The sequence below is a fragment of the Alexandromys fortis genome, unplaced genomic scaffold, assembly GCF_014885135.2.
Source record: "Alexandromys fortis isolate MF-2015 unplaced genomic scaffold, M_Fortis_MF-2015_v1.1 scaffold_16, whole genome shotgun sequence".
NCBI classification, from domain to species: domain Eukaryota; kingdom Metazoa; phylum Chordata; class Mammalia; order Rodentia; family Cricetidae; genus Alexandromys; species Alexandromys fortis.
Window position 1 is genome coordinate 17,373,847 of NW_026067893.1, and position 23,387 is coordinate 17,397,233.

The 23,387-nt window shown below is 49.5% G+C and overlaps 1 protein-coding gene across 2 annotated transcripts in view; it reads left to right on the plus strand.

The window, feature by feature from the left end:
• The window catches only part of Crtac1 (cartilage acidic protein 1), a 140,890-nt gene that overhangs the window by 75,028 nt on the left and 42,475 nt on the right, over positions 1 to 23,387 (plus strand). For both annotated transcript variants that reach the window (XM_050149019.1, XM_050149011.1), the window contains exon 3: positions 16,294 to 16,490. In XM_050149019.1, coding sequence (XP_050004976.1) covers positions 16,294 to 16,490 — 197 coding nt within the window. The remainder of the gene's footprint in view (positions 1 to 16,293; positions 16,491 to 23,387) is intronic.

A 23,387-nucleotide genomic window follows, 5' to 3' on the forward strand; every position in this document is an offset into this window, starting at 1 on the left:
TCGCTCATTATTCTGGGCTGGCTGTCCAGCAAGTCCCAGCAGTTTTTCTGTCTCTGTCTCCCTGACGCTATGATTACAAGCATGTCACATACCCAGCCTTTTAAGAGTTCTAGGTATTGAATTCGGGTCTTCATGCTTGCACTGCAAACCTTTATTACCAACTGAGCTATCTCTTCAGCCGCTCCTCTGCAATTTTGATGTGCACATGAACGCCCTTGTTAAAATATAGACTCTTATTTAAGGAGCTGGGATTCCCCTCCCCATTATATCTTTAACATGCTCCTAAATGATGCCTCCAGTCCCCACACTTACATGTTAGGTGGTACATATCCGCTTCATGTAGTTAGGAAAGCTCAGCCAGACCTAGCGAGGCTTTTATTCTGAATGGAGGATTCCAATCATAAAATGCCTGTTGACCTAATATCTTAGATTATAGTCTTGTACCTTTCATTTGTAATTAGCATAGCTGTTTATCTTAACTGCCAGTCAGGTAGGTAATTTTTTATATAGCAAGCACTTTCAAGAAATAAATCTCTGGGTCCAATTTGGTACTTTCTCCCTAATACTTAACACACAACATTTCCTCTCCCTAAACTTTAATGCACATTTGCTCCAACAGCCAGATTCTGATTAGTGTTAATGCATGGCTAAGGGAATTGAAGCCAGCTTGGCAACAAAGACCCCTCGGAATGAACACATTTCGTTGTTGGCAGCTCTATATTTTTTTTTAAAGCGAGAGTCTCTTCTAGAACTATTTCCTCCCAATCAAAATGAAGAGCTGAATTCATCAGTTAACACTCCATAGCAACTAGAAGGCTTTCGCTGCTTCCTCCAGCCATTATTTCTCAAGACACAGCCAGGCATACCCCATTAGCTGCAGCATGAGAGGGAACACTAGCAGGAACTTGATTTCCCTATTGAGATGGGGTAGCCAGGGAAAGCGAGCAAACAGATGCGCACAAGTATGGACAGAGCTTATAGAGATTCCAGCAAGTGAAGGAAGATGGGGTCCAATGCAGTGTGGTCCGTGTGTCTTGACAGACACTGGGGACTTGAACGGTAATTTATATTACAAATCCCAAGTAGGTCATCATGGGGGAATTTCATCAAGCTAGCTTGTGGTCCAGGACCTTGGTTAGACAGAGCCCCAAGCCCGAAGGGCAGGCGCTTTCTGATCTGAAGATGGCCATTGCCGTTCCCTGCTGAGCTATAATCAACATAAGCTTAACTAATCCTTGTCTTTGCATTGTCGGCCATAGTCTTTACCAAAACTTGTACACTCATTGGCTCTTATGAAAGCCTCTGACCCTGTATCTTCGCTTGTCCAGTGCAGACATCAGAACAGGCTGGCTTACAGCAGCCCCTGTCCATCTCCAGTCTATGCCCAGACCCAGATTCCACCCTGGGAGAGAAAACCTTAGCAACCTTCTGACCAGGTCCTCAACAATACCTGTCTTCTCTCTTAACCAGGGCATTCTTACAGCCCGCAGATCCTTTCTGTCCACTTCTGTTGAGCTTGGTAAAAGAGACAGAGCTCCTGGAAGGGCTCAAGCAACTGCCTCTGCTGTAGACAAAAGGGGTGTGTGTGTGTGTGTGTGTGTGTGTGTGTGTGTGTGTGTGTGTAAAACCAATGGGTGTATCATTGTTTACATGTATTATTTCATTTGACCTTGAGGTAGACCAAATATTATTAGCCCCGCTTTGTAGATGAGGAAAATGAATCCTCGTGCATATAAGCAGAATGTTTATCAAGCCTGTATTTGGGGTTAGAAAAATAAAATATGGTCCAGAACACTGTGGAGCTCAGTCTCCTGTGCTCAAGGCTAGCCTGGTAATAATAATAATTCAGCCTTTCAGAAATATTTATTGAGCTATCATTATGTGTTGGTCAGAAGACAGTCTTGCTAACCAGTGTCTACTGAGCATGTGCTCTGGGCCACAAGGCAGTACAACCGTCTTGGAGGTCCAAAGCACATCTGCCCAGCATGCAAGCAGGCATTGGTGTTCTCATTTTACAAGGTGCTGAGGCTGGACATTGGTGGGTGGAAAGAGCCCCCACATAACTGGGGAGCTGCCTCAGGCTGTTTCCCTTCCGTTCTGAGTTCCTCAGCTCTATCAGCCTGTATTTTGTGTCACCAAGTCAAGTGCTCTCCCTGTCACTTGGTGGTACCTCCACAGAGCCCATCTTGCTCTGGCTCCCCTACGTGGGCTTCCCCTCTCTAGGATAGAGTCAGTAATCTTAGTGGGGCTGAAGTCCATACCTGATGTGCTGTAGCTGACTGTTACTCCAGTGGTCCAACGTCCCCCTCTGAGATCATGTCTTATTCACTGTCCCAGGTCTTCCTTCCTCAAGCTAGCTGCCATACCCCCTTCTCAAAGAGAAATCTCACCCATTGGCCAATGAGGAGACCAAGGTCTCCAGGTATCACTTTTTGATCGCTCCCTCACACCCTTACCCATCTTGGCTTCCTTCCTCACAGTTTCAGGACCCCCAAATTAACCGCACTTGATGCCTGTTTCTTCTGCCTCCTCCTCACCTTGCCCAGGCGTCCTGGCAATCCACTGCCACACACATGTCCAGGACTCAGAGCATAGTGAGACACTTGATCACTCTGTGTCTCCTGGCCATGTTCTGGGTCTTTCTGAACCCTTTATCCTCAATGAATTGTCTACACTGCAGCCCCAAGAAGTCCCCTGTGTCCTGTCTCAGGAAAAAGCCATCTTAAAGGTCACGCATGGCTTCTAAATTCCCAAACTCATTTGCTGGCCCAATCATTGGCATTTTTGATCCTAAAGTATTTATCACTGGTGACTGCACCTCTTGCTTTAAATCTTGATTTCTTGGGGTGGGGGGACGTCTACTCTATTCTGTCTTAGAAATCATTTGCTTGCAAGAAACAGAAATCTCAGTGAGCCCAGAAGAGCCTTTTGGAAGCATTCTGCAGAACCACATGGAATTATAATGCTCAGGCTTGCCAAGAACTTATCATGTAGGCCCTGGTTGGCCTTAGATTTATGACCATCCTTCTTCCTCGACCTCCCAAGTATTTTTATTACAGGTTTAATCTAACATACTTGGCTTGCACTGTTTTAATTCTCTCCTTTGGCTAACTCTGCATGTATATCATCAGCAGACAATGCTTTCTGATATAGCACTGTGGGATAATGGTATACTCTTCTTAGAAGCCTCCGTTTCCTACCAAAGAGCCGAAGCCTCGGTGGGATGCTGCAGGTGCCCCCAACCTAGCTTCCATGCGTGTTCTCTATGCGTGTTGCTGTCTGTTATTTCTACCACCATCTAGCACACACTGTTGTGTTGTCCAGCCAGCCTACCCAGCTCCTTAAACAAGTTTCCTGTTCCCAGATCTGTTTCTTAGCCGGCACCATTTATTCTACAAATGTATGTTTATACATCTCTTATTAAAATCCCATGCAGGCTTCAATTTATAGGTCAAATGCACTTTGATGACGTCTTTATTTCCAGTGTAAGTGGCCTTTCAGTCTTCTGAACACTTGAGATGTGGGTCACCTATTTAGACAAACCAGACCGAGACCTTGGGCAGAGACTCGCATCAAAGGCCATAGATATCCTTCATGGTATCTAGCAGTGGGCCCAGCCTAGAAATGGGATCCCAATGCAGGGGGTGGCATGATGTCAATGGTTGACTCATCATTTCTGCTCCTTAAAAAAAAAAAAAAAGGAACCATCTACGAGCCGTGTGCCCACCACTGTGACCTAAATGGGCATACCCCCTCAACTGATAGAGGCCAACAGTTCGAAGTGGCAGATCCTGGGTAGTTATAGCACGCCATAAAACTTGAGGAAGTATCTAAAATACTTAATTACGAAGCAGTTAATGGTCTCCCTAAATCCCAAGCAAGTAGTCTATCTGTTGGTCTCATGGCTGCTGACTTGGTGTCTATAGCCCAGACCTGCCCTCTGGACACATGCCTGAGGATCCTGCAAGGAAATATAAAACAAGACCCATTTCCAGAACAAAGTGAGACAGACGGTTGCTCCATGCTTGGGGCTGACCTCCTCCAGTGTCTGGAGAAGGGTGGAAGAATCACGAGGTCTCTGAGGACACAGGGACGCAGTGGAGCCAGCGAGGCTCTGCCTTCCTTCAGGAGGCCTTGAGGAGTATGTTTCCAAAACAGACTAGATGAGTCACTGTCACCTAGAGACACATTCTTCATCCTTCCAGACACTTCTCTTCTTAACGGCACACAGTTTCTAGTTCAAAGTTGTCAATCACAGGCTCCCATCTCCTGGCTCTGACTTTGCCACACAAACCCAAGTGAGCCAATCATAGATCTTCTCTGAAGTTTGTCCTGCTGGAACTTAAGAATGGAAGCACCTTGGGTCAGCAATATGGCTCAGTGGGTGAAAATTTGCTCTACAAAGCCTATTGACATGAGATTGAGTACCGGAAACCATGTTTTTTTTAAAAAAAAAAAAAAAAAAAGAAAAAAGAAAAGGATGGCAAGAGTAATGGCTCCGTGGTTAAGAGAACTTGTTTTTTTTTTTCTTTTCAGAGGACCTGGGTTTGATTCCCAGTTCCCACATGGTGTCTCATGACTGTCTACAAATCCAGTTTCAGTGAATCTTACATGTTCTTTTTGACTTCAGAGGTTCCAGGCACACACAGGTGGACATATATACAGGCAGACAACATGCTTATACACATAAAATAAAAATAAATATTTTTAAAGAAATGGACGCAGTGGCTTGCATCTGTTAATCCCGACATGCCTATAGCAAGCTGGAAGACAGAGGCAGGAGAATCACCTGGAAGCGTGTGGACCAGTTATCCTGGAGCCCACAGTAAGGCCGAAGCAAGAAAGGTCCTGCTTCAGCAAGGTGAAAGGAGAGAACTGGCTTCCCAAAAAAATTGTCCTTTGCCCTCTACATGCCCATCATGGCATGTGCAAACTCTGCTCACACATCACATACGTACACTAATGATAAATAAAGTAATAAGGAAATAGCCTATCCAAAAAATAAATAAAAGAAAAGGGGAAAAAAAGAAAATGTCTTCTATTCAAGATGAGACTGGAGCTCATATAGGAGGCTAGGACGCTGTCACTGCTCAAGCCTTTTGAACAGAAGGATGGGGTGAGAGAATGAGGCCAGCAGTGAGAGGAGGAAGAGGGGAAGAGGATAAAGCCCTGCGGTTCCTGGCTGCTAACCCTCACTCCAGTCAGCTGCAGGTCTAGCTTACACCCTTGCTGGCCCTACAGTTCGGAATCTGTGCCAAGAAATTCCTCAGCTAGTCAGCTTGAGTGTTTGTCACACACACAATCAAAGAACCCCGACTAGTGGCTTCCGTCTAGCCCCTGAATCCCTGCTTTGATAGCTTCTGCAATGCCTGCCTCCCTGTCTCCCTCTTTTCCTGGAAATACGTTGGAGAATAGAGTCATGGTCTTGTTCGTCTTCACCATCGCCGTCTATCCAGTAAATGTGAGTGAACACACCTGCTCGGTCTGAGGAACAGTGGGAGACGGAAATGCCAGTGAGGGTCTCTGCCTTCCAGGTGCTTCTGTGCACATCAAAATACAGGAAATTCCAAGGACACCATGCGCATGCTGAGCACAGAGTGTTTTTGGAACGAGACATACATCAATCATCCCATGTGGAGTTTTTACAGAACACAGACACTCGTGGCTGCCGAATAGCCTCACCTTTTAGTGCCACACATCCCCTTCTTGGAGAATGGTCCACCCCTCAGGACAGAAGGGCTTTTTCCTTGATCTTAGTTACTGTTTTCAATAGAGCTTTGTCTTTCCGAGGTCTTCTTCACCCTGACCCACTCTTAAATCAAGATCAAATCAGCTTGGCCATTTCTTTCTGGATACCATTTGCCGGCTGAGCTGGCTTCCTTGCCCAGAGCCTGGACACACCCGGCAACTTCCCATCCCTGAAGCCCCCACCCTCTCACAGTGAATCTCAGTCTCCACACAGATCCTGTTCTGGAATGCAATCTGGGAATCTGCTGTCTGAATGCCCTTCCCTTATGTTTTCAAATCCCATTTAACGTCAGTGGCTTTCAACAAATTAAATATGAGAAAAGCGGAAAGGAGCATTACGTACATTTCCAAAGAGATCATCTGCGCTCAAAATGTGCATTTAAAATTGGGAAACATTTAGCTATAGCTGTGTTTAGTCACTTCCCTCATCACTGTGGTCCTATACGAGAGAAGCAGCTTCGGAGGAGAGCACGTCTTTGGCCCACAGTTTCAGAGGGTGTGGTCCAGCACAGAGGGGCAGGCATGGCCGCCGCAACAGTTTGGGCCATGGCAGTGGGAGCTGGCAAGACAGCTTGTGCACACAGTAGCAGAACATGAAGAGGAAGGCATGGGCCAGCATGAGAGGCCTGTCCCTGGCAGATCACTTCTTCTTCTAAGTCACACATCTCAGCCTCCCAAACCAGTGCCATCAACTGGAGACCAAGGCTTCAAACCCATGAGCGTATGAGAAGTATTTCATACCCACACTATAAGCCGCTAGGAAGAAAGCAGGGACCCAGACATGGGTGGTGTCTGGAATCCCTGTGGGAGACGGGTTGCTCTTGGGGGCTTAGTTTGTTTGTTTATTTTTTTGAGACAGAGTAACCCAAGCCGGCCTCCAGCTGGTGTTCCTCCTGCCTCGGCTTCCCACACACTGGGGTTACAGGCATGCGCTGCCGTGCCTGGCTCCTGTGTTCCTTGTTACCTTCCGTCTGCGGGCTCTGGACAGACAATCAGATATCCTGAGACCCAGCTACGAGCCAACTGTATCCAGACTTCCACTGGACAGACATGCTGGTTGTGAATTCAAATGGTTCGCCTAGAGAACTCCACTGATTTATGGGTAATCCTTTCTCCTACTTTCCAGGGATACATTTTTCTTTCCCTTCGGTCTGAGACGATAGTTCATCGTTATCTGATTTCTTTCCAAAAACTTAGTGGCTTAAAGATGATTTATAATTCCTCCCATCCCATGCATCAGGAATCCGGTCTAGAACCTGCTGAGGTAGTTTTTCTGTTCTACACAATGCCAGCGTATCTTCACTCTGCAGCTTCCAGCTTCAACAGGCTGGGCTGAAAGCCTGAGGAGCCTTTCCTTACCTGCCTGCAGCTTCACCACTTGTCCACGGGGCTGACTGACTTCTGCAGCTCCTGATGGTTTTGTGACCATCAGATATTTCTTATATGGTAGCCAGCTTTCCCCAGAGACAAATCGAAGCTGATGGGCCTCCGAAAGGCTAAGACCAGAACAGCCAAACAGCACTTTTTATCATACTTTGCCCATCCAGGCAAATCACAAAGCCATCCCCCACTCAAGAGGATGAAGAATAGGCTTTGGCCATTGATGGATGGAGTGACGTGTGCATGCTAAGGAGCTAGGAAATAGTCATGGCTGCCTGCGGAGACCACCTGCCACATCCCTTCTATCATGTGCTTCTCTTAAAGGGCTCATGTGCGTGCTCATTGTTGGTCCCAAAGAGGTCGTCTACAAAAATCAACTCTCCTTCCGAGCTGCTCTTTGCAGTCACATTCTGCCAAAGTTCCCATGCTACAGTCTCCGTCCTGAGACACAGTATCGTGACATTGGCCTCACTGTCCTGTTGTCAATGTAAATCCAAATGCCAAACCCCAAAATAATTTTTTAATAAACCTTACTTAAATTTTTTGGGTTTTTATGATGATGGTAATATACAAGGGTATTTTATGTATGTATATATATAATCCTACATGTGATATCACATATATGTATATATTATGAACATCAGATTTTTTACATGGTAGCCATCTTTCCTCAGAGACAGAAGGAAGCCGACAGACCTCTGAAAGGTTAAGACAAGAACTGACCCATCTTTACTTTGACCATGTTTTGACTACTCAGGCAAATCATAAAGCCGTCCCAGACTCAAGATATATATAATTATTATATAAAGAGGAATTTTAAATCATCTTTAAGCCATTAAGTTTTTTGAAAGAAATCAATATATATAATCATATATATGAGAAGTTATATATGTGATAGTATATACAGCTAACCTTTCTGATCAGGGCTGACAGGGTTTTCTTTCTGCAAAGAGCCAGATGGTACTTTCAGTTTTTAAGCCATGCAGCCCCTGCTGCAACTACTCAGTCCCATCTTTTGCTCAAAGCAGCTATACATGATACATGAATTTGCATGCTTGTGTTCCAATAAAACTTTATTACAAAAGCAGGCAGGTGGTCACACATTGTTCTTTAGGCCATAGTTTGCTAATTACTGCTCAGGACCAAAAAGATAGTTTGTCTTTCAGGTTTTTTCCTAATGGTTAGCTAATCACTTTTTATCAGAAACTCACTTCTTTTAACCTATAACTGGGTGTATTAATGGGACCGAGAATAGAATATTCCTTTTATACCCATAGTCATGAAAATGCAATACATATTTAAAATACGTTTACAGGAAGTGTCTAAAGTAGTCACCAGATGGGACTGCTTCCCTGTGGCAATGTCTTAGCCTCCTGGTGACATGCTATATTACTTAGCTCCATCATTGTTTTGAGAGACTGGAGAGATGGCTCAGTGCTTAAGAGAACTTGCTATTCTTGCAGAGGACCAGGTTCAGTTCCCATCACCCACATGGTGGCTCTCAACCATCTGTCACTTCCATTCCACAGGATCGGATACCCCCTTCTAGCCTCCTTGAGCACCAGGCATGCACACAGTGTACATTCATACATGCAAACAAAACAGACACATAAAATAAAATAAATAAAAATGTTAATCACCATCATTGCTTTGACAAAGTACCTGACACGGAACCTTAAGGGAGAGTTATCTGGCTCCCAGTTTGAGCTCAGCCCACCACAGTGGAGGAGTCATAGCGGTAGGAGCTTCCAGCAGCTGCTTCAAAGTCAGGAAGAAAGAAAAATGATGCTGGCGTTCCACTCATTTGCATCTTTTTATTCAGTTCAGGACAGCGCCTTGAATGGTGCCACCCACAGTTAGGGTGGGGCGTCTTACCTCAACTAACCCAGTCTGGAAACTCCTTCCTAGGCAGGCCCAGAGGCTTATTTTCATGGTGACTCTAAATCCAATCAAGTTGACAGTCAGGCCTAATTAATCATCGCACTTTGCATCTCTCTAGTCCACAGGTTGACTGATTCCCCTTCTCCATGCATCTCTGTTTGTCTGAGCCCCACCCCTTCGTCTGTGTTTCCGTGTGTGCTTCTGTTTATAGGCTCGTTGACTTTCACATCCATCTTTGTGGAGTCGTCTCCAGGATTCAACCTTTCTGTAGGCGCATCCCCTTCTCTTCTCCTCCCCACTCCCTCCACTTTTCTTGTTTGTTTGTCTGTTTTGTATTTTGAAACAACAGTCTCTCTATATAACCCTGACTGTCCTGAAGCTCATTCTGTAAACCAGGCTGACCTCAAACTCGTAGAGATTTTCCTGCCTCTGCCTCCCAAGGGCTGGGATTAAAGGTGTGTGTCACCATGCCAGGGCCCCTGTTTCTCTCTTGACTAATGTCAGGTAGATTTTTTTCTTTAAAAAAAATAGTTTTCTGTTCTTAATTCTCAAAATAGATATGTTACATACCTTTCAAGTCTAAAAATATTTCTATTATATAAAAAGAGATAAGACATGTAAATTATTTAGCCTAGTACCTGGCATACAGTAAATAGTTAGGGTTGCATGCATTTTCTTATCCCTCTGTGTGACTTTCTAAGTGATTTTTCCCCCCTCACACAGGTCACAAAACAGCAACAAAAAAAAATAGAACTTCTGTCTCCATCAGTAATATTTGGTTATTCTTTCTTACCTCTACCCAGGCTATCAGCTGTCCACATCTTCTCTGTTGTTGCTCTGTTTGTATGTATGTTTGGGGAATTACCAAAACAGAAGGGTCAAAGACAAACCAGGAGCCTGTGCACAGTGTGCTTTTTGTTCAGCCGTAAGGAGATAATCTGGTACCTTCCCTAGCCCCTTCCCTCTGTCTACTCTGAAAATAGACATGTCCTACCCTCTTGACTCTCACGGTCTACTGGGAGAAACAAGCGATAGATAAGAAAATGGGTATAACTACAGGAAGGAGGGTGCAGGGGTGGGAGACAGAGAAAGGGTGATCTCTCTGAGGAGTTGCCTTTTAAGATGAGACCTAAGAGAGATGAGCCAGCTGTGGAGTGCAGCAGGAGGAAGCAGAATGAGAGTGTCTTAGGCAGAGAGAGTCAGCAGCAAAGGGGCCCGGGCACAGGGAGAGCCGCTGGATTGGTTGCTTTTCTCACCATTGATAAAAATGCCTGACAGAAGCAACTTAGGGGAAGAAATTTCATTTTGGCCAATGGTACCAGAGAATAAAGTCTGTCATGGCAGAGACGACACAGTGGAGCAACTTTACGGTGCAGGAGAGAACGGCTAAGGCTTGGTCACAAGTTTTTTTTTTATTTTTTATTTTTTTTACTTGTTTTTGTTTTTGAGACAGGGTTTCTCTGTAGCTTTGGAGCCTGTCCGTGAACTAACTCTTGTAGACCAAGCTGGCCTTGAACTCACAGAGATCTGCCTGCCTCTGCTTCCCGAGTGCTGGAATTAACAGTGTGCCACCACCATCTAGCAGCTTATTCACATTTTGGTGGATTGGGACACAGAAAATAAGACCAGAAGAAGATCCTGGCTTAATCCTCAAAGACCCACTTCCACCTCCAACAGCCATGCCTCCCACCCCACAGGTCCCACAGTCTCTGAAAACAGAGCCACCTGCTGAGAGCCAAGGGTTTGAATACATGAACCTGTGAGAGACATTTCAGACTCAAACCACAACAACTACCCAAGTTTCGGGTAGGCAGCTGGCACGACCTGACTTACATGTTTATAAGGTGCGTTTGACTGTGGTAGGAGATCAGATCAGTGGGGCAAGTGAGGAAACAGAGCCCCACCCCCACCCCAGGGATGGTGCCCACCAGTCGGGAAGGAAAGCAAAGAATAAAGCGGAGGTATTTTGGGAGGTAGAGATGAGAAGATGGGCTGATGGACTGGATGGGAAGACAAAGCGGGGAGTTCTGAGGCTGATGCCAGGCTTCTGGTTTTAGTGTCTGGGTCCCCGTTTAGGAGAGGGAGGGATGGAGTGCTCAATAGCTCCATTTTGGACGTGTTCCATCTCCGGCACATGAGAGGAGATGTCAGGTAGGCAGTCGAATATATGAGTCTGAGCTGAGCTGGAGATATGGATCTAGGGGTTGTCAGTCATGGGAATGGATGTGATCAGCTCGTAAAAAGAGAGAAGACAACAGAACCAAAGCCTAGGCCTGGAGATTCCAGCAACCAGAGGGTAGGAAGAAGAAAGGTACCCAACAGTGGGGGGGGGGGGGGCTGGAGAGAGAAGAAAATAAGACGGCATAAAGTCCGTTGAGGTGGCTGTCCTATGGGAGAGAGGAGGGCAGTTGGGGGTGGCCACAGTGCCACTCATCAAGAGGACAAAGCTGGTAAGAACAGAAAAGGTCTCCCTCCATCTGGCCACATGAGAGCCACCAGTGAAGATAACTAGAGCAGCCTTATGGACCAAGGTAGGATGGAAGGATGACATGCATGATGGGAAAGTAGAGACAACCTATAAAGACAGATCTTTTGAGAACTCTAGCAATACGGGGTACTAAGAAAGAAATCTACCCACGGAGGCAGAACAGCCAAGGTTGGGATGTTTGGGGATGAGAAATCGTAACGTGTTGAGAAACCAGCTACTTGATCACCAGCGAGCAAAAGTTCCCGCCTCGGGTTTGTTGTGATTTTTTTAAATGATGTGATCTTACAATTGTGTAACAATTCACAGTTTACCAAGTGTTGTCACACACACCCTGACACTCCTCAAGGCTGTCCTTTGAGGTGTGAGAAGCACCGAGACAGATGAGGAAGCTGAAAACTTAGAGGAACTGAGTGACAAGCTCAAGGGCAGAGCCAGGATGCACCCCCAAGGCTAGGCTGGTCTAACCACGGCTGGCACAGCCTTTGATGTTAGACACCGTAGCTGCCTTTGCCTGGCTCCATTTAACTGTGCTTCAAAGACCCTTGGACTTCTACAAATACCCGATTCTCTCCAGCAAGTGTCAGAGAAAGGAAACATGAGATGGCCGTTATGTGCCCGGGCTCCTCAGGGTGGGGACTCTGGATAAACCCCTCTTCCTCTAAAGTTCACATCTGTAAAATGGGGTTGCTGATAGGACCAGCAGCCCTAGCTTGTCATGAAGATGACGTGGAGTTTAAAAGTGCTTGGCACGGATTTTGCAAATGAAGACTGCTCTCAGAAGACTGCCCGGGGTAGCTTTGATGTGTTCCTTCCTGCTTCACCCCTCACCCTACCCCTCACCCCCTCATCTCTGCACATCCACCTTCATGCCCTCCTCTCCATACATAATCAGGGACACACAGCTTTAGTCCCGTCCCTCACCTCTCATGCCTACACACACACACACACACACACACACACACACACACACCTTGATCCCCTTTACTACCTTACCTCCACTCACACTTCCCTTCTCTTACCCTCACTTCCCTTCTCTTACCCCATCCCATCTTACCCTGACCCCCCCATCTCCACCCCTCACCCCCTCACCTCTCACCACCCTTATAGCCACTCACACCATCACTTCCATCCTTACACCCCCACCTCTCCTTCCTGCATGCTTCATCACTCACCCCTCTCCTTCCCATCCCCACCGCTCACCTCCACACTTGTATCCTCTCCCCACCTCACTCCCCATCCCTCCGTCCCCTCTCCGCTGACCCCGGATCCCTGTGTTCTGTTTATGAGCACCTTCTGCTGCCACATGCTCTAGGCATCACGCACGCAGAGATGCATAGCCGCCTGGACGCCAGCAGTTCGCTCTTAATGAGGGGAGGGATGGGGAACAGACACCTCTGCCCTCTCAAGAGCAAGCCAAGGCAAGGCACTGCAGGTATCCGGAAGAGAGAAGGTCACATCTAGTCCGGCAGGTGGGGAAGACTCAACACAGGAAGGGGCCAGGAGGGTGGGAGGACATTCCCCATGGAGCAAGCGACTGCAGCTGAACAAAGATGGGCGCAGCTGGAAAGGGCAGCGCATCTTCAGGGGCTGGTGAGGAAGCAAGCTGTAACAGCGGCTCTCTGGAGAAGAGGGGTGGGGGCCTTTCCTGAGGGGTGGGAGCCATGGAACAACAGCTGTTGGTGCTCCAGGGCCAGCCCAGGGTGGCCTGATGGAGGGAAAGGCTGGCCCCTGGGAGCACTGCCCCGACCCAGCCTTGCCCTGCGATTGCTCAGAACCCCACCTCAGAACAGACTTCATGCCCATAATCCCCAGGGAGATGTGACCAGACTGCAGACATCTTCCCATGCCCCATGTAGGTCAAGGCTAGCTTCCAACATGTGGGGAGGTCATGTTCCCTCCACTCCCGGCAGGTGACTCCAGGGCATGGCAGACATCTGGAATACCAAGAGGCGGCAGGGTAAAAAGGGTACCAGCTATGTGGAGACTGCCCCACCATACCCTGGGAGGACACCGGCTTTGCCCATCTTGTAAGGCTAGTCAGAACCCTAGGCCCACAGATCTTGCAGGCTGCCCTGCTCCTGCTTGGGGGTCACTCTCTCACCGTTCCTGGAAGGCGAGGCGTAAGATAAAGAGCATCCACGTGGAAATGTTCTGCTCTAATGTGCAAGGACAGGACTAGACGCATGACCCCAAAGTCACACTCGTAGTCTCCTCCTTTGGTCCAGTTTCCATCCTTCAGAAGAGAACAGCAGAGTCTAGAGCCCAAGCCACCACCCGAACTACGGCAGAGTTACGGCCTCCGTGAGGCAAAAGAGATCACAGGGAGGAAAGCACTCTGCAAACTGTTAAGTGCGGTTGCAGCGTACGGTGCTTGTTACCTTCAACGCTTACGTGAAGTTCATGTGCATTCCTGAGAGCCACTATCTGAGATGCTAAACAGACATGCCCAGGACTGAGCGGTGGCATGTCATCTGTCCCTGCATCCGGCAGCAGGGAAAGAACATAAGATTTCCTGCCCTGAAGAGAGAAGCCCCAAGGCTACTTACAGGTCGTGTGACCTTGAACCCCACTTGGCCTCTCTGACCCTCAGTTTCTTTTTCAGAAACACACCCTACCTTTTTCGTTCTGGGTTGTGTGGAGCTCGAGCAAGACAATGAATGACTGTGTTCTTAGCGAGGCCAACACCCGATGAGCACCATGCTCTGATAAGGCAGGCGTAGTGTGATAGAAGAGAGGAGGGCCTGGGACTTTCAGGACTTGTATTTAACACTCAAAAGTCACGTCCCTGGGGGTCAGAGCCAGCTGCTGACGGTGCCAGAGCCCAAGCCTTTTGTCTCTCCTACCCCGACCTGTCTCTGAAGGTAACATTGCGCCCTTGATGCTCGGCTCTCAGACACACTTCATCACTGTGTCTAAGGCACACCCTCCCATCGCTGGACGCTGACTCAGCCCCCCTGAGCTCCATCTCCCCTTTCACTCTGTGGGTGCCAGAAGTCTCTTGGCCAGCCACCAGCATCCCCCAGACTTCACTGTTCTTCTGGTGACAAAGGAGAAGGCCAGGCTGGATCTGTTTCAGTACTAAGATTTCTCCCGATACCTAGGTGAGCTGTCCACCCTCCCTGGGTCATTTAAGCCAGCACTGTACTTGGCTCAGGGTGGGCACACTCAACAGCAAACACAGGCCAGCCGGCAGGTCCTGGTGAATGGAGCATGTGGGTTGCTCTGGAGATCCTGGCAGGTCCCTGTTAGGGAGGCAGGACCATCGTGTTTGGCTGTGCTGCCTGGGAAAATCTTGGGTGTCCTCAATTTCCACAGTTGGAAAGGTAATAGGAAGACATTGACTGTGGAACGCTTGAGCCCACAGGTGTAAGCACGATTAAGGAAGTCCACTAAAGCCCAGAATAAAGGATAACAAATACTTGGGAAAGACCTCACAATAAGAGCCGCGGTCCTCTGCTCTGTAGGCACTGGAAGCCATGAACAGAACTCCAACCTCACCCTAGAGAGCGAGCACGCTCCCCGTCTGTGCTTATCAGTCCATATATAGTGCTTCAGACCACGCCCTAACAGGCTGGTGCCCAAACGGCTATGGGCCGAATGAAATCCCACAACACACAGGACTTGGGTGAGAGCTCAGAGATTTCACTCAACAAATATTTACTGAGCCTCTGCCGTGTACCAGGTGCTGTTCTAGGCACTAGAGCACAACATGGAGGAAAGGTTCTACTCTGATGGAGCCAACATTCCGGTGGAACCAGAGCGAGCAGGGGAGGGGGGGCAAGAAGACAGACCCTAGTAGAGCTGTGGGGCTAGATGGGGGACCGTGGAGAAAGAGCAAATGGCACAGATATTAGGAGTGGGCGGTACAGTAGGGGCACAGATATGAGGAGGACTTGAAGGAGGTGGGGGAGGAAGCCAGCTGTGTGGCTGTCTGGACCAGCATCTCACATGGAGGGTGCAGCAAGGGCAAAGTCCCTAAGACAGACACACGGCCTTTGGCGTGACAAGGAGGCCGCTTGGGTTCAGGAGAGACAGGCAGTTTCAACTCTTGTCCCAGTTCCCTGGCAAAAGATCCAGGAGGTTTGCTGGTAACCCCCAGATGCACTGGTAGCCTCACCCCAAGTGCTGTAGAGACTATGTTTCCTACTAGCAGACAGTTGCCTCAACTCTCGGTGACAGAAGCTCCTCCAGGGACCACTCACAAGGGTGCTCTTGGAAGAGCAGAACAATGTCTGGGCTCAGGCACCCTCACGGGATACTGCTTGCCCTCAGGAAGCCTCTCAGCAGCCTCCGTGAGCAGCCTCTCTGAGCTGCAGTTTCTCTTCCGGTCCTCATCTGTTTCTCCTCTGTGAAGTGAGTGACTAGCAGCATGGGCTCCCATGCCAGACTCACCTGGGTTGGTTTTTTTTTGTTGTTGTTTTGCTTTGTTTTGGTTTTCGTTAGATGTCAGGTTGTTCTTTCAGTTAATGGAGTCATTAGTGGGAATTTCCTTTCACGTTGAAATGCACGAGGTAAATGTCAGGGAGATTTTTCTTCAGCCGGGCCCTTAGTTTAGGGATTGCGCCTAGCTGCCCACTCCCCTCAACCAGCCTGCTCCTTGAACTGTGTTCTACGTGGTTCTGATCCACTTTCTCTAGCCTCCGTTTCTTTCTGGTCCAGGGCTTCCTGATGCAAGACTCCTTCCTGGGGCCAAGTTACTCTGCGTTGCAATAGACTTTGAGCCCATTGCCCTGCTCCAGTGAGCTGAGTGGACCCAGCCACTCACCCTCAAAACCCTCTCCCTGTTCCTTCTCCAGGTACAACGGCCCCAACCTGGTCTTGAAGTACAATCGAGCCCAGAAGCGGCTAGTCAACATTGCGGTGGATGAGCGCAGCTCGCCCTACTACCCGTTGAGGGATCGGCAGGGGAACGCCATTGGGGTCACAGCCTGTGACATCGATGGGGATGGCCGTGAGGAGATCTACTTTCTCAACACCAATAACGCCTTCTCAGGTGAGGGCCAGGTTGTCAGTCCCCTTCCTGCCCCAATGACATCTTCCCTTCTCTGGCAGCCCTTGCTCAGGCCACTCTCTGCTGCCTCCAGGATCTCCCTGTGCTGGGCAGAGACCCCAGGATGGCCCTTCATCTCCTGTGATGGAGACTGGATTTTCATCCTCAGTTCCCCGGGCAGGGACAGAAGGACATGAAAAAGACTGGCCACCCTTTTCTCCTGCAGCCTAAGACACCCTCCTCCCCGCCTTCCTGCCCTCCTCCTCTCTTCCCCTCCTGCCACCCCACCACTTCTGTCTGGTCCTCCATCTCATCCCCACTCCCTTAGGTTACCTCTGAAATCAATAGTGTCCCTGGGTCACTCCCATGCTACCCTAGGCCTTTCTCAAATGCTTTGCGGTCCTTCTAGCATCTGCCTCTTCCCTTTAGACCACTGCAAGGATTTCTCCCACAGATTCCTGTGTGCCAGACGGAGCCTCTGGATGTCAGGGCAGCGATGGGGATGCAACTCTGAGGGAGGCTGACCTTGAGTTCACGGAGCCTCCTCCAGCTCCTTTCACGCTGCCACCTGCATCCCTGCTCCCTGGGGGTCTGTGTTAGTGAATTATGGCTCCCCAGGTCTCGGGTGAGCCTAGTGTTCCTGACTGCTCCTGGGCTACCCGGTGCAGATGGCCCAGAGATCGCAGGGAAACTGATGTCCATCAGCCTAGTGGTAGCTCATATTAAGAACGCCCTGCCCGCCCCCACACCCCCCCCCCCGCCCTCAGAGCACAGTACTCCAGTTAGGGATGCATTAGTAGTCTTATACTGAAGAAACTGGATGCTAAGGATATAGCTCACTTACCGAAACCTGGCAACCTTCAAGTCCCAGGATTCAAACCCAGGGCCCCACCCAGTCTATCTCTCGCGTCGAGACACTATAGCTCTTCTCAACCCTCCTTCCCTAGGGAGCCTGGCTATAGTGTACACACAGCATCTCATAAGTTAGGGGCTATATTCTTGGGACTGCAGATCACCCCTACCCTTGACCCACATTTACTCAGACCTAAACTGGACTCACTAATAAACCCACTCCTGTAGGTTAACGTTCCTAGAGCATTGTCCACCACAGTGCCCCCTGGAGGTGAGGTTGGGTGTGCACAGGCCCCTTCCAGATGGCGGCAGACTCTAATCTGTCCTTCATGTTTCCACAAACAAGCACTGTCCTGGGCTCTCCAAGGTCCGGGAGGCTGCAAAGTGCCAGGCTATGGGACCCTGCCCGCCCCCAGCACCCCTCACCCACACACACAGACTTTCCCCAGCTGCCAGTCCCAATCCAGCATCCAGCCCAGGCTGCCCCTGGAGTTTGAATTCAGCCAGTGAATGAGGGGTGAAGAGGTTGGGGCCTTGTGCCAGGGGCTGGGGTGGGCGGGCTGGCTGGCTGCTAGCCAGTCTTGTGCCGCCAAGAAACAACGAGCCACAGCCCCGAGTGGTGTTTTATGGGTTTTCATCTCCTCGTGCCACCGAGTGAGGCCTGAGAGATGGTAATTATCCCAACACAAATATCAGGGCATGATTACCCAGCTGGATTTACTGCCCTCTCTCCACCAAGCCGAGATTGGATTAGGACGCGATTAATTGATGGGCTGATCCACTCTTTAATGTGGGGCAAGGTCAGGAAAAGAGCAGTGTCTAGGATGCCTGCAGAAGGGACGGGTCCCCAGGAAGGCCCTGGACGGCTAGGAAGCAGGAACAGGGATGACCGCCCTAACTGGACTCTGCCGGCAGGATGCCAGAGAAGGGGACAGCCTCCCCCAAGTCACAGCACCTGGAGGAGACCCTAGGGCCGTCTCCAAGGCAGCAGCCCCACCATGCTCTTAGAGTGCTCGCTGTGAATCCGAGAGCAGAGAGAGGCTCTGTACCACTTCCTAGGGAAGGGGGTGTGGCAGCCTCCAGCTGTGCTGCCACAGCCAAGAAGGCTGGAAACAGGCTAGGACCCCGTTATCAGACTGGGACACTCAACTCTCAGTCCTCACCGCAGCCCAAGAGGATGGTCACTCCCTGGGAACCATGCCAGTTCTGCGTTCAGCTAAACAATGAGTGTCTCCCATTGATGAACTCATTTCCTGGACAAATTGCTAGTGACCACCTACTGTGTGCCAACCCTCTAGGCACTGAGGATGCCTCAGTGTGCGGACCACAGAAGTCGCTCCTCCTGAGGTCTGTGCTTTTCCCGGTACAGCCCACAGTCTCTCGCAGCCCCTGACGTCCTTTCCCAGACCCTAATTTCCCTGGCCCATGAGAGAAAACCTCTATATTGGTTACTGTGTGACTCCCAGTGGCCCAGCCAGGCCTTTACTATCCCGGGAGCTTAATTAAAATTGAATAAATAAGTCTCAGGAAGAAAAGGTGAGCAAGCCACTGCCTAAGAAGAGGAAAGCCAAAAGAGATGTTGGGGGAGCCAAAAGGAAAGAGGCCCCAGGCCACCTGGAGGGGCAGGGGCGAGGACAACAGTGCCCAGCAGCCTCAGCCCTGAGTGTGCACCTCCTGGTAACCTTCTGTGGGTTTGAGGGATGACTGTGGGTTTGAGTTAATTTTGTAGTTGAGTGAGCCATTGATTCATCAACAGGGGGTGGCATGAAGTAGGGACATTTGTGCGTGTCAGCACTCCTGGGGTCCAGCCCAGACAGCACTCAGCCATTGCCACCCTGCCCTCTGTGGCGGTCATGAGAGCTTCCTTGGGAGCCTTAGCCAGTCAGTGAAGTCACATGGCCTTTGAGGTGCTGACAGTGTCTCTCCCTCAGCCAGATTTTAGGGTGTAGCAGCGAAGTCGGTAGAGGTGCCTGAGACCTTGCAACGTCCTCTAGGAGTCAGTCCAGGGTGCCCTTAGATGAGATCTTGACCCCTCTGTCTTCCCTCATCTATAGAACAGGAACCGTATAGACCTTACAAACCCTCCTGCCTTCAGCGACTCTGCAGACCATATTCAAGGTCCTTTCGGGATACCTGCCACCCTTCCCGGTGCAGCCAGATTGCTGGGCCACCCTTTTCCCCTTTCTCCCACTCACTACAGCTTTGCCTGAAGTTCAAACTTGCTTTTCCTGCTGATTTCCCAGGGCTCACGCTTCAAATAAGGTCTCTCTGAGCACCTGATCTCAAGTTATGCCCTCCTTTCTTTAACTGGCTTATCTGCCTTGCTGCCTCTTACTCTTGCCTGGAAGTGGGTTGTGTGCTAGCTCTGTCCAGCTCTCCTGCTTTGTCTTACTCCCTGTTGTACTCCAGAACCCAAAGAGGTGCGTCAAATAGAGACTCTTGAGTGGACAGCTGGAGTAAAGGGTGAAGAGAAACTGGTTTGCATTGCATTTGCCAAACAACCCTGCCAGCACGGGGTGATGCTGTGGTAAATGGGGGTCCCAGCTGGGCATGGCTCAAGGCTTGAGAATTAGAGAGGGAACAGGATAAGAGGAGAACTAACCACCCTCCAAGAAGGCCAAGGCCTGGAAACCCACTTGTGCTGAACTAACCTGGAAAAGGGTCAGCCAGGGTGTGTGCACAGAACAAGGAGGGGACAAGAGGCAGCCAGAGTCTGGGACCTCCTTCAGTTCTTGGGCAGATTCCTCCCCATGGATTTCCCACCCTGACTCCCCTTGGCCACTTCACCACCTGGCCCTGACGGGTAGCATGCTGATAGGTGGGTCAGCACCAACTGTGAACCGAGGGCTTATTTTCTTTTCACTCATTCAGTGATGAACATCGCACTTTTGTGCGCAGGGCAGGCACCATTGCAGTCCATGTCCCGGAGAATCTCCCTGTTCTGTGACTCCTCTTTGAAAAGTTCTCAACCATGTTCTTGGGGTGTGTCTTGTCTTCCCTTGAGGACCTCTATTTCAACCCTTATGCTTAAACCTATATTGAAATGTCTCTATTGAACCCCAGCTCTGCTTCATAGACTTTCCCCTCTTGTATGCACACAGAATGCCCTGCTCATAGTTCTGCTGTTTGTTTTCAGCATACTCCGGATATAACTTCACAATGTACGGAAGGTGCTCACGCTCTTTGATGGCTGCATAGTACTCCTGTGCATAGATTTGTCACGAACAGAATTACTCCTCTATGGGGGACACTGAGATTGCTGGCAGTTCCTTTCTCCTTACAGAGAATGTCACTTAATGAATGAGTTCGTACGATCCACCATTTCCCATGATTGCGCAGATATTTGTAAGATAAGTGTTGAGGAACACAGTGACGTGTCAAAGGAATATACACGTGCAGCTCAGAGTGCGAGATTGCCTTTCCTGGGGGCAGCGCTTGCCACACTGCTCCCGTGTCCAGTGAGCACACACGCTCCAGAGCTTACCAACACCGTGTTTCATCAATTTTGTTTTCAGTATTTGCCAATCTGATAGGAAAAAATTGATTTCCAAGTGTAGTTTTAATTTTCATTTTTCTAAAATGAGTGAGGCTGAGAATATTTTTATATATTTGACTCTCTTGTCCTCTCCTAGCCTTTGCCCATTTTTTTTCCTATTGACTATTGGTCTTTTTCTTATTGATTTGGAACACCTCTTTATAAATTAGGAAAATTAGCCCTTTGTCTGAGACTCACGTTACATTCGAGTCCTCCAGTTTGTCATTTTTCTTTTGTCTTTGCTCATAGTGGGTTTTGTAATGGAGAAAACTTTCACTTTTACAGACTGGGATTCTGACTTGGCAGTTCGTAAGCTGTGTCACACCTAGAGGGGCCTTTTACAGGGACACTCATAACCTCCTGGAGAGGAGACAAGGTGTCAGTTACCACACTAGAGGGAAGAAAGGAGCTCTGGGCCGGCTGCACTTCCAGCCTCCCCTGCCTACACAGCAGATGGGCCATCTGCTCTCTAGAGATGCAGCCCTGGCCGGCAGCTCCTTCAGCCAGGCTGACTGCAGCTGCACCCAGAGACCCTGCACCTCACTCCCTGGGGTGTGACGCTGGCATGGCAGCTTTGGAACCAGCTGGAAACTCAGAAAAAAAGCTCAAGTTCTCGCAAGCTTTCCCCCACACCTGCTAGCCCAGGACCCGCACTGCCATCTCCAGGAGCTCCCTGTGCCCTGTGAAGCCCAAGGTGTAGTTTAATGGATGTCATCTCATTTATTTCTGAGTCTCCACCCTTTTCTCAGACCCTGAAATGGATCCTCTGGATCCCCAGCCTATTTTCCCTTAGATTCAGAGTCCTTGTTCTCAGCTGTCCCAGCTTGGCCCCATTTCAAAGAGGAGTTCAGAAACTGTCCACTCCCTGGCCAGCCTGTATTGTGCCTCATCCCGTGTGGCCAATGAGCAGCATGCCTGAAGAGAGGCTGCCAGGGCTGCACCATAGGGAGTGGGAAATCCAAGTGTTGTGACACCTGCCTGTGGTCTCAGCACTGAGGAGGCAAGATCAGGAGTTCTGGGCCATCCTTAGCAACAAGGTGAATTTTGAGGATAGCCTGGGCTATATGAGACAATGTTTTCAAAAACAAAAATTGGGGACTGGGGAGATGAATCAGTAGGGTACTTCTGAGTTCAATCCACAGAAGCCACATAAATAAGTCAGGCTCCATAGCACACTTCTAATCCCAACACCAGGAAAGCAGAGACAAGCAGATCCCTGGGGCTGGCTCACTGGACAGATAGCCTGGCCCACTAGGAATGCTCCAAGCCAGAAAAAAAAAAACCCTATCTCAAGAGGAAAAGGAACACAAGGTGAACAGCCCCTGAGGACTGACACCCGGTTGTCCTCTGACCTACACATGCACCACACACACAAACTCACACCGATCTTGGATTCTGGAGTTCATCACCGTGGTCTTAGCTAAGTACCTGGAGCTTCTCCCGCTAGCCTTGTAACACTGGGTGAGAGGGCTGTGCCACCTTGTGTCGGTTTGAAGCTGGGCATGGCCATCTGGCAGCAGCTGTGCAACTTCAGGCAAAGGAGCTGATTCCCGAGCCCCAATTTGCCTGTGTGTCCTGAGTCTTCTTGGGGAGATGCTGGAGGAGGCGAAGGATGCTGGCAGAGGAGTCCTGCAGAATTTCCCTCTTCTTTCTGGGGTAGAGTGAGGAAGAAGAGGACAGGAATTCTACCAGGGACCCTGTGAGCCTGAGTTCATTCTTTTAAAACGCATCCTGTGTCTGAACTAGTTCTCTCTCCCCTGGGGCCATCACCGCTCTGCTGGCTCTCCATCGACTGAGTCTTGAGAGGCATTTGAAACATAATGTCACGGTTGACTCCTGGGATGTGGTTTGTTGAGGACTGACCTGGTCATATGCTATAATTCCCAGGAGAACAGGGAAGCACTGAACAGAGATGATCTTACTATGTATGGAACTTATCTTGTATCTGGTATTATTGGAAGCACTTTGCAGACATCTGCACAGAAAAGCCTGATTGAGAAGTAGCCATTCCCATCCTCCCATTTCATAGCTAAGAGAAGGACAAGTGCACGGCTCGCCAAGACGTTTCTGGCTGTCACACAGCCACCAGCTGTTTGGTGGTAACTTTCTGCCCAAGAGTTCCCAGACTTACCTCTATGACACTGACCTCCAGAGATCCCTCCCTGCCCCTGGACTTCCTTTTCCAGGGCCCCATCCTTTCTGTTCTCCTCCAGGAACTCAGGAGAGCATCTTTGCATCTTTTTATCATGCTACTGACAACCCCTCCTCTTTCTGAGTACTAGCCCGCTTTGGTGTGGGGCCCTGGGGCAAAGTGCAGCTACAAGGAGCCAGGAGGTAAGGCCCACTTCAGCACCAACTTGGGCCAGGGGCCAGTGCCGGGTGTTTATTGCCTGTGCCATCGACCCACACAGCTTGCTGTTTATCTGTCTTCCTGACACACCTAATTACCCAGGTTGCAGCTGCCAGCGCGTTTGCTCTTCCTAAATCACGGGGCTCCCAACCCTCCTGTCGCC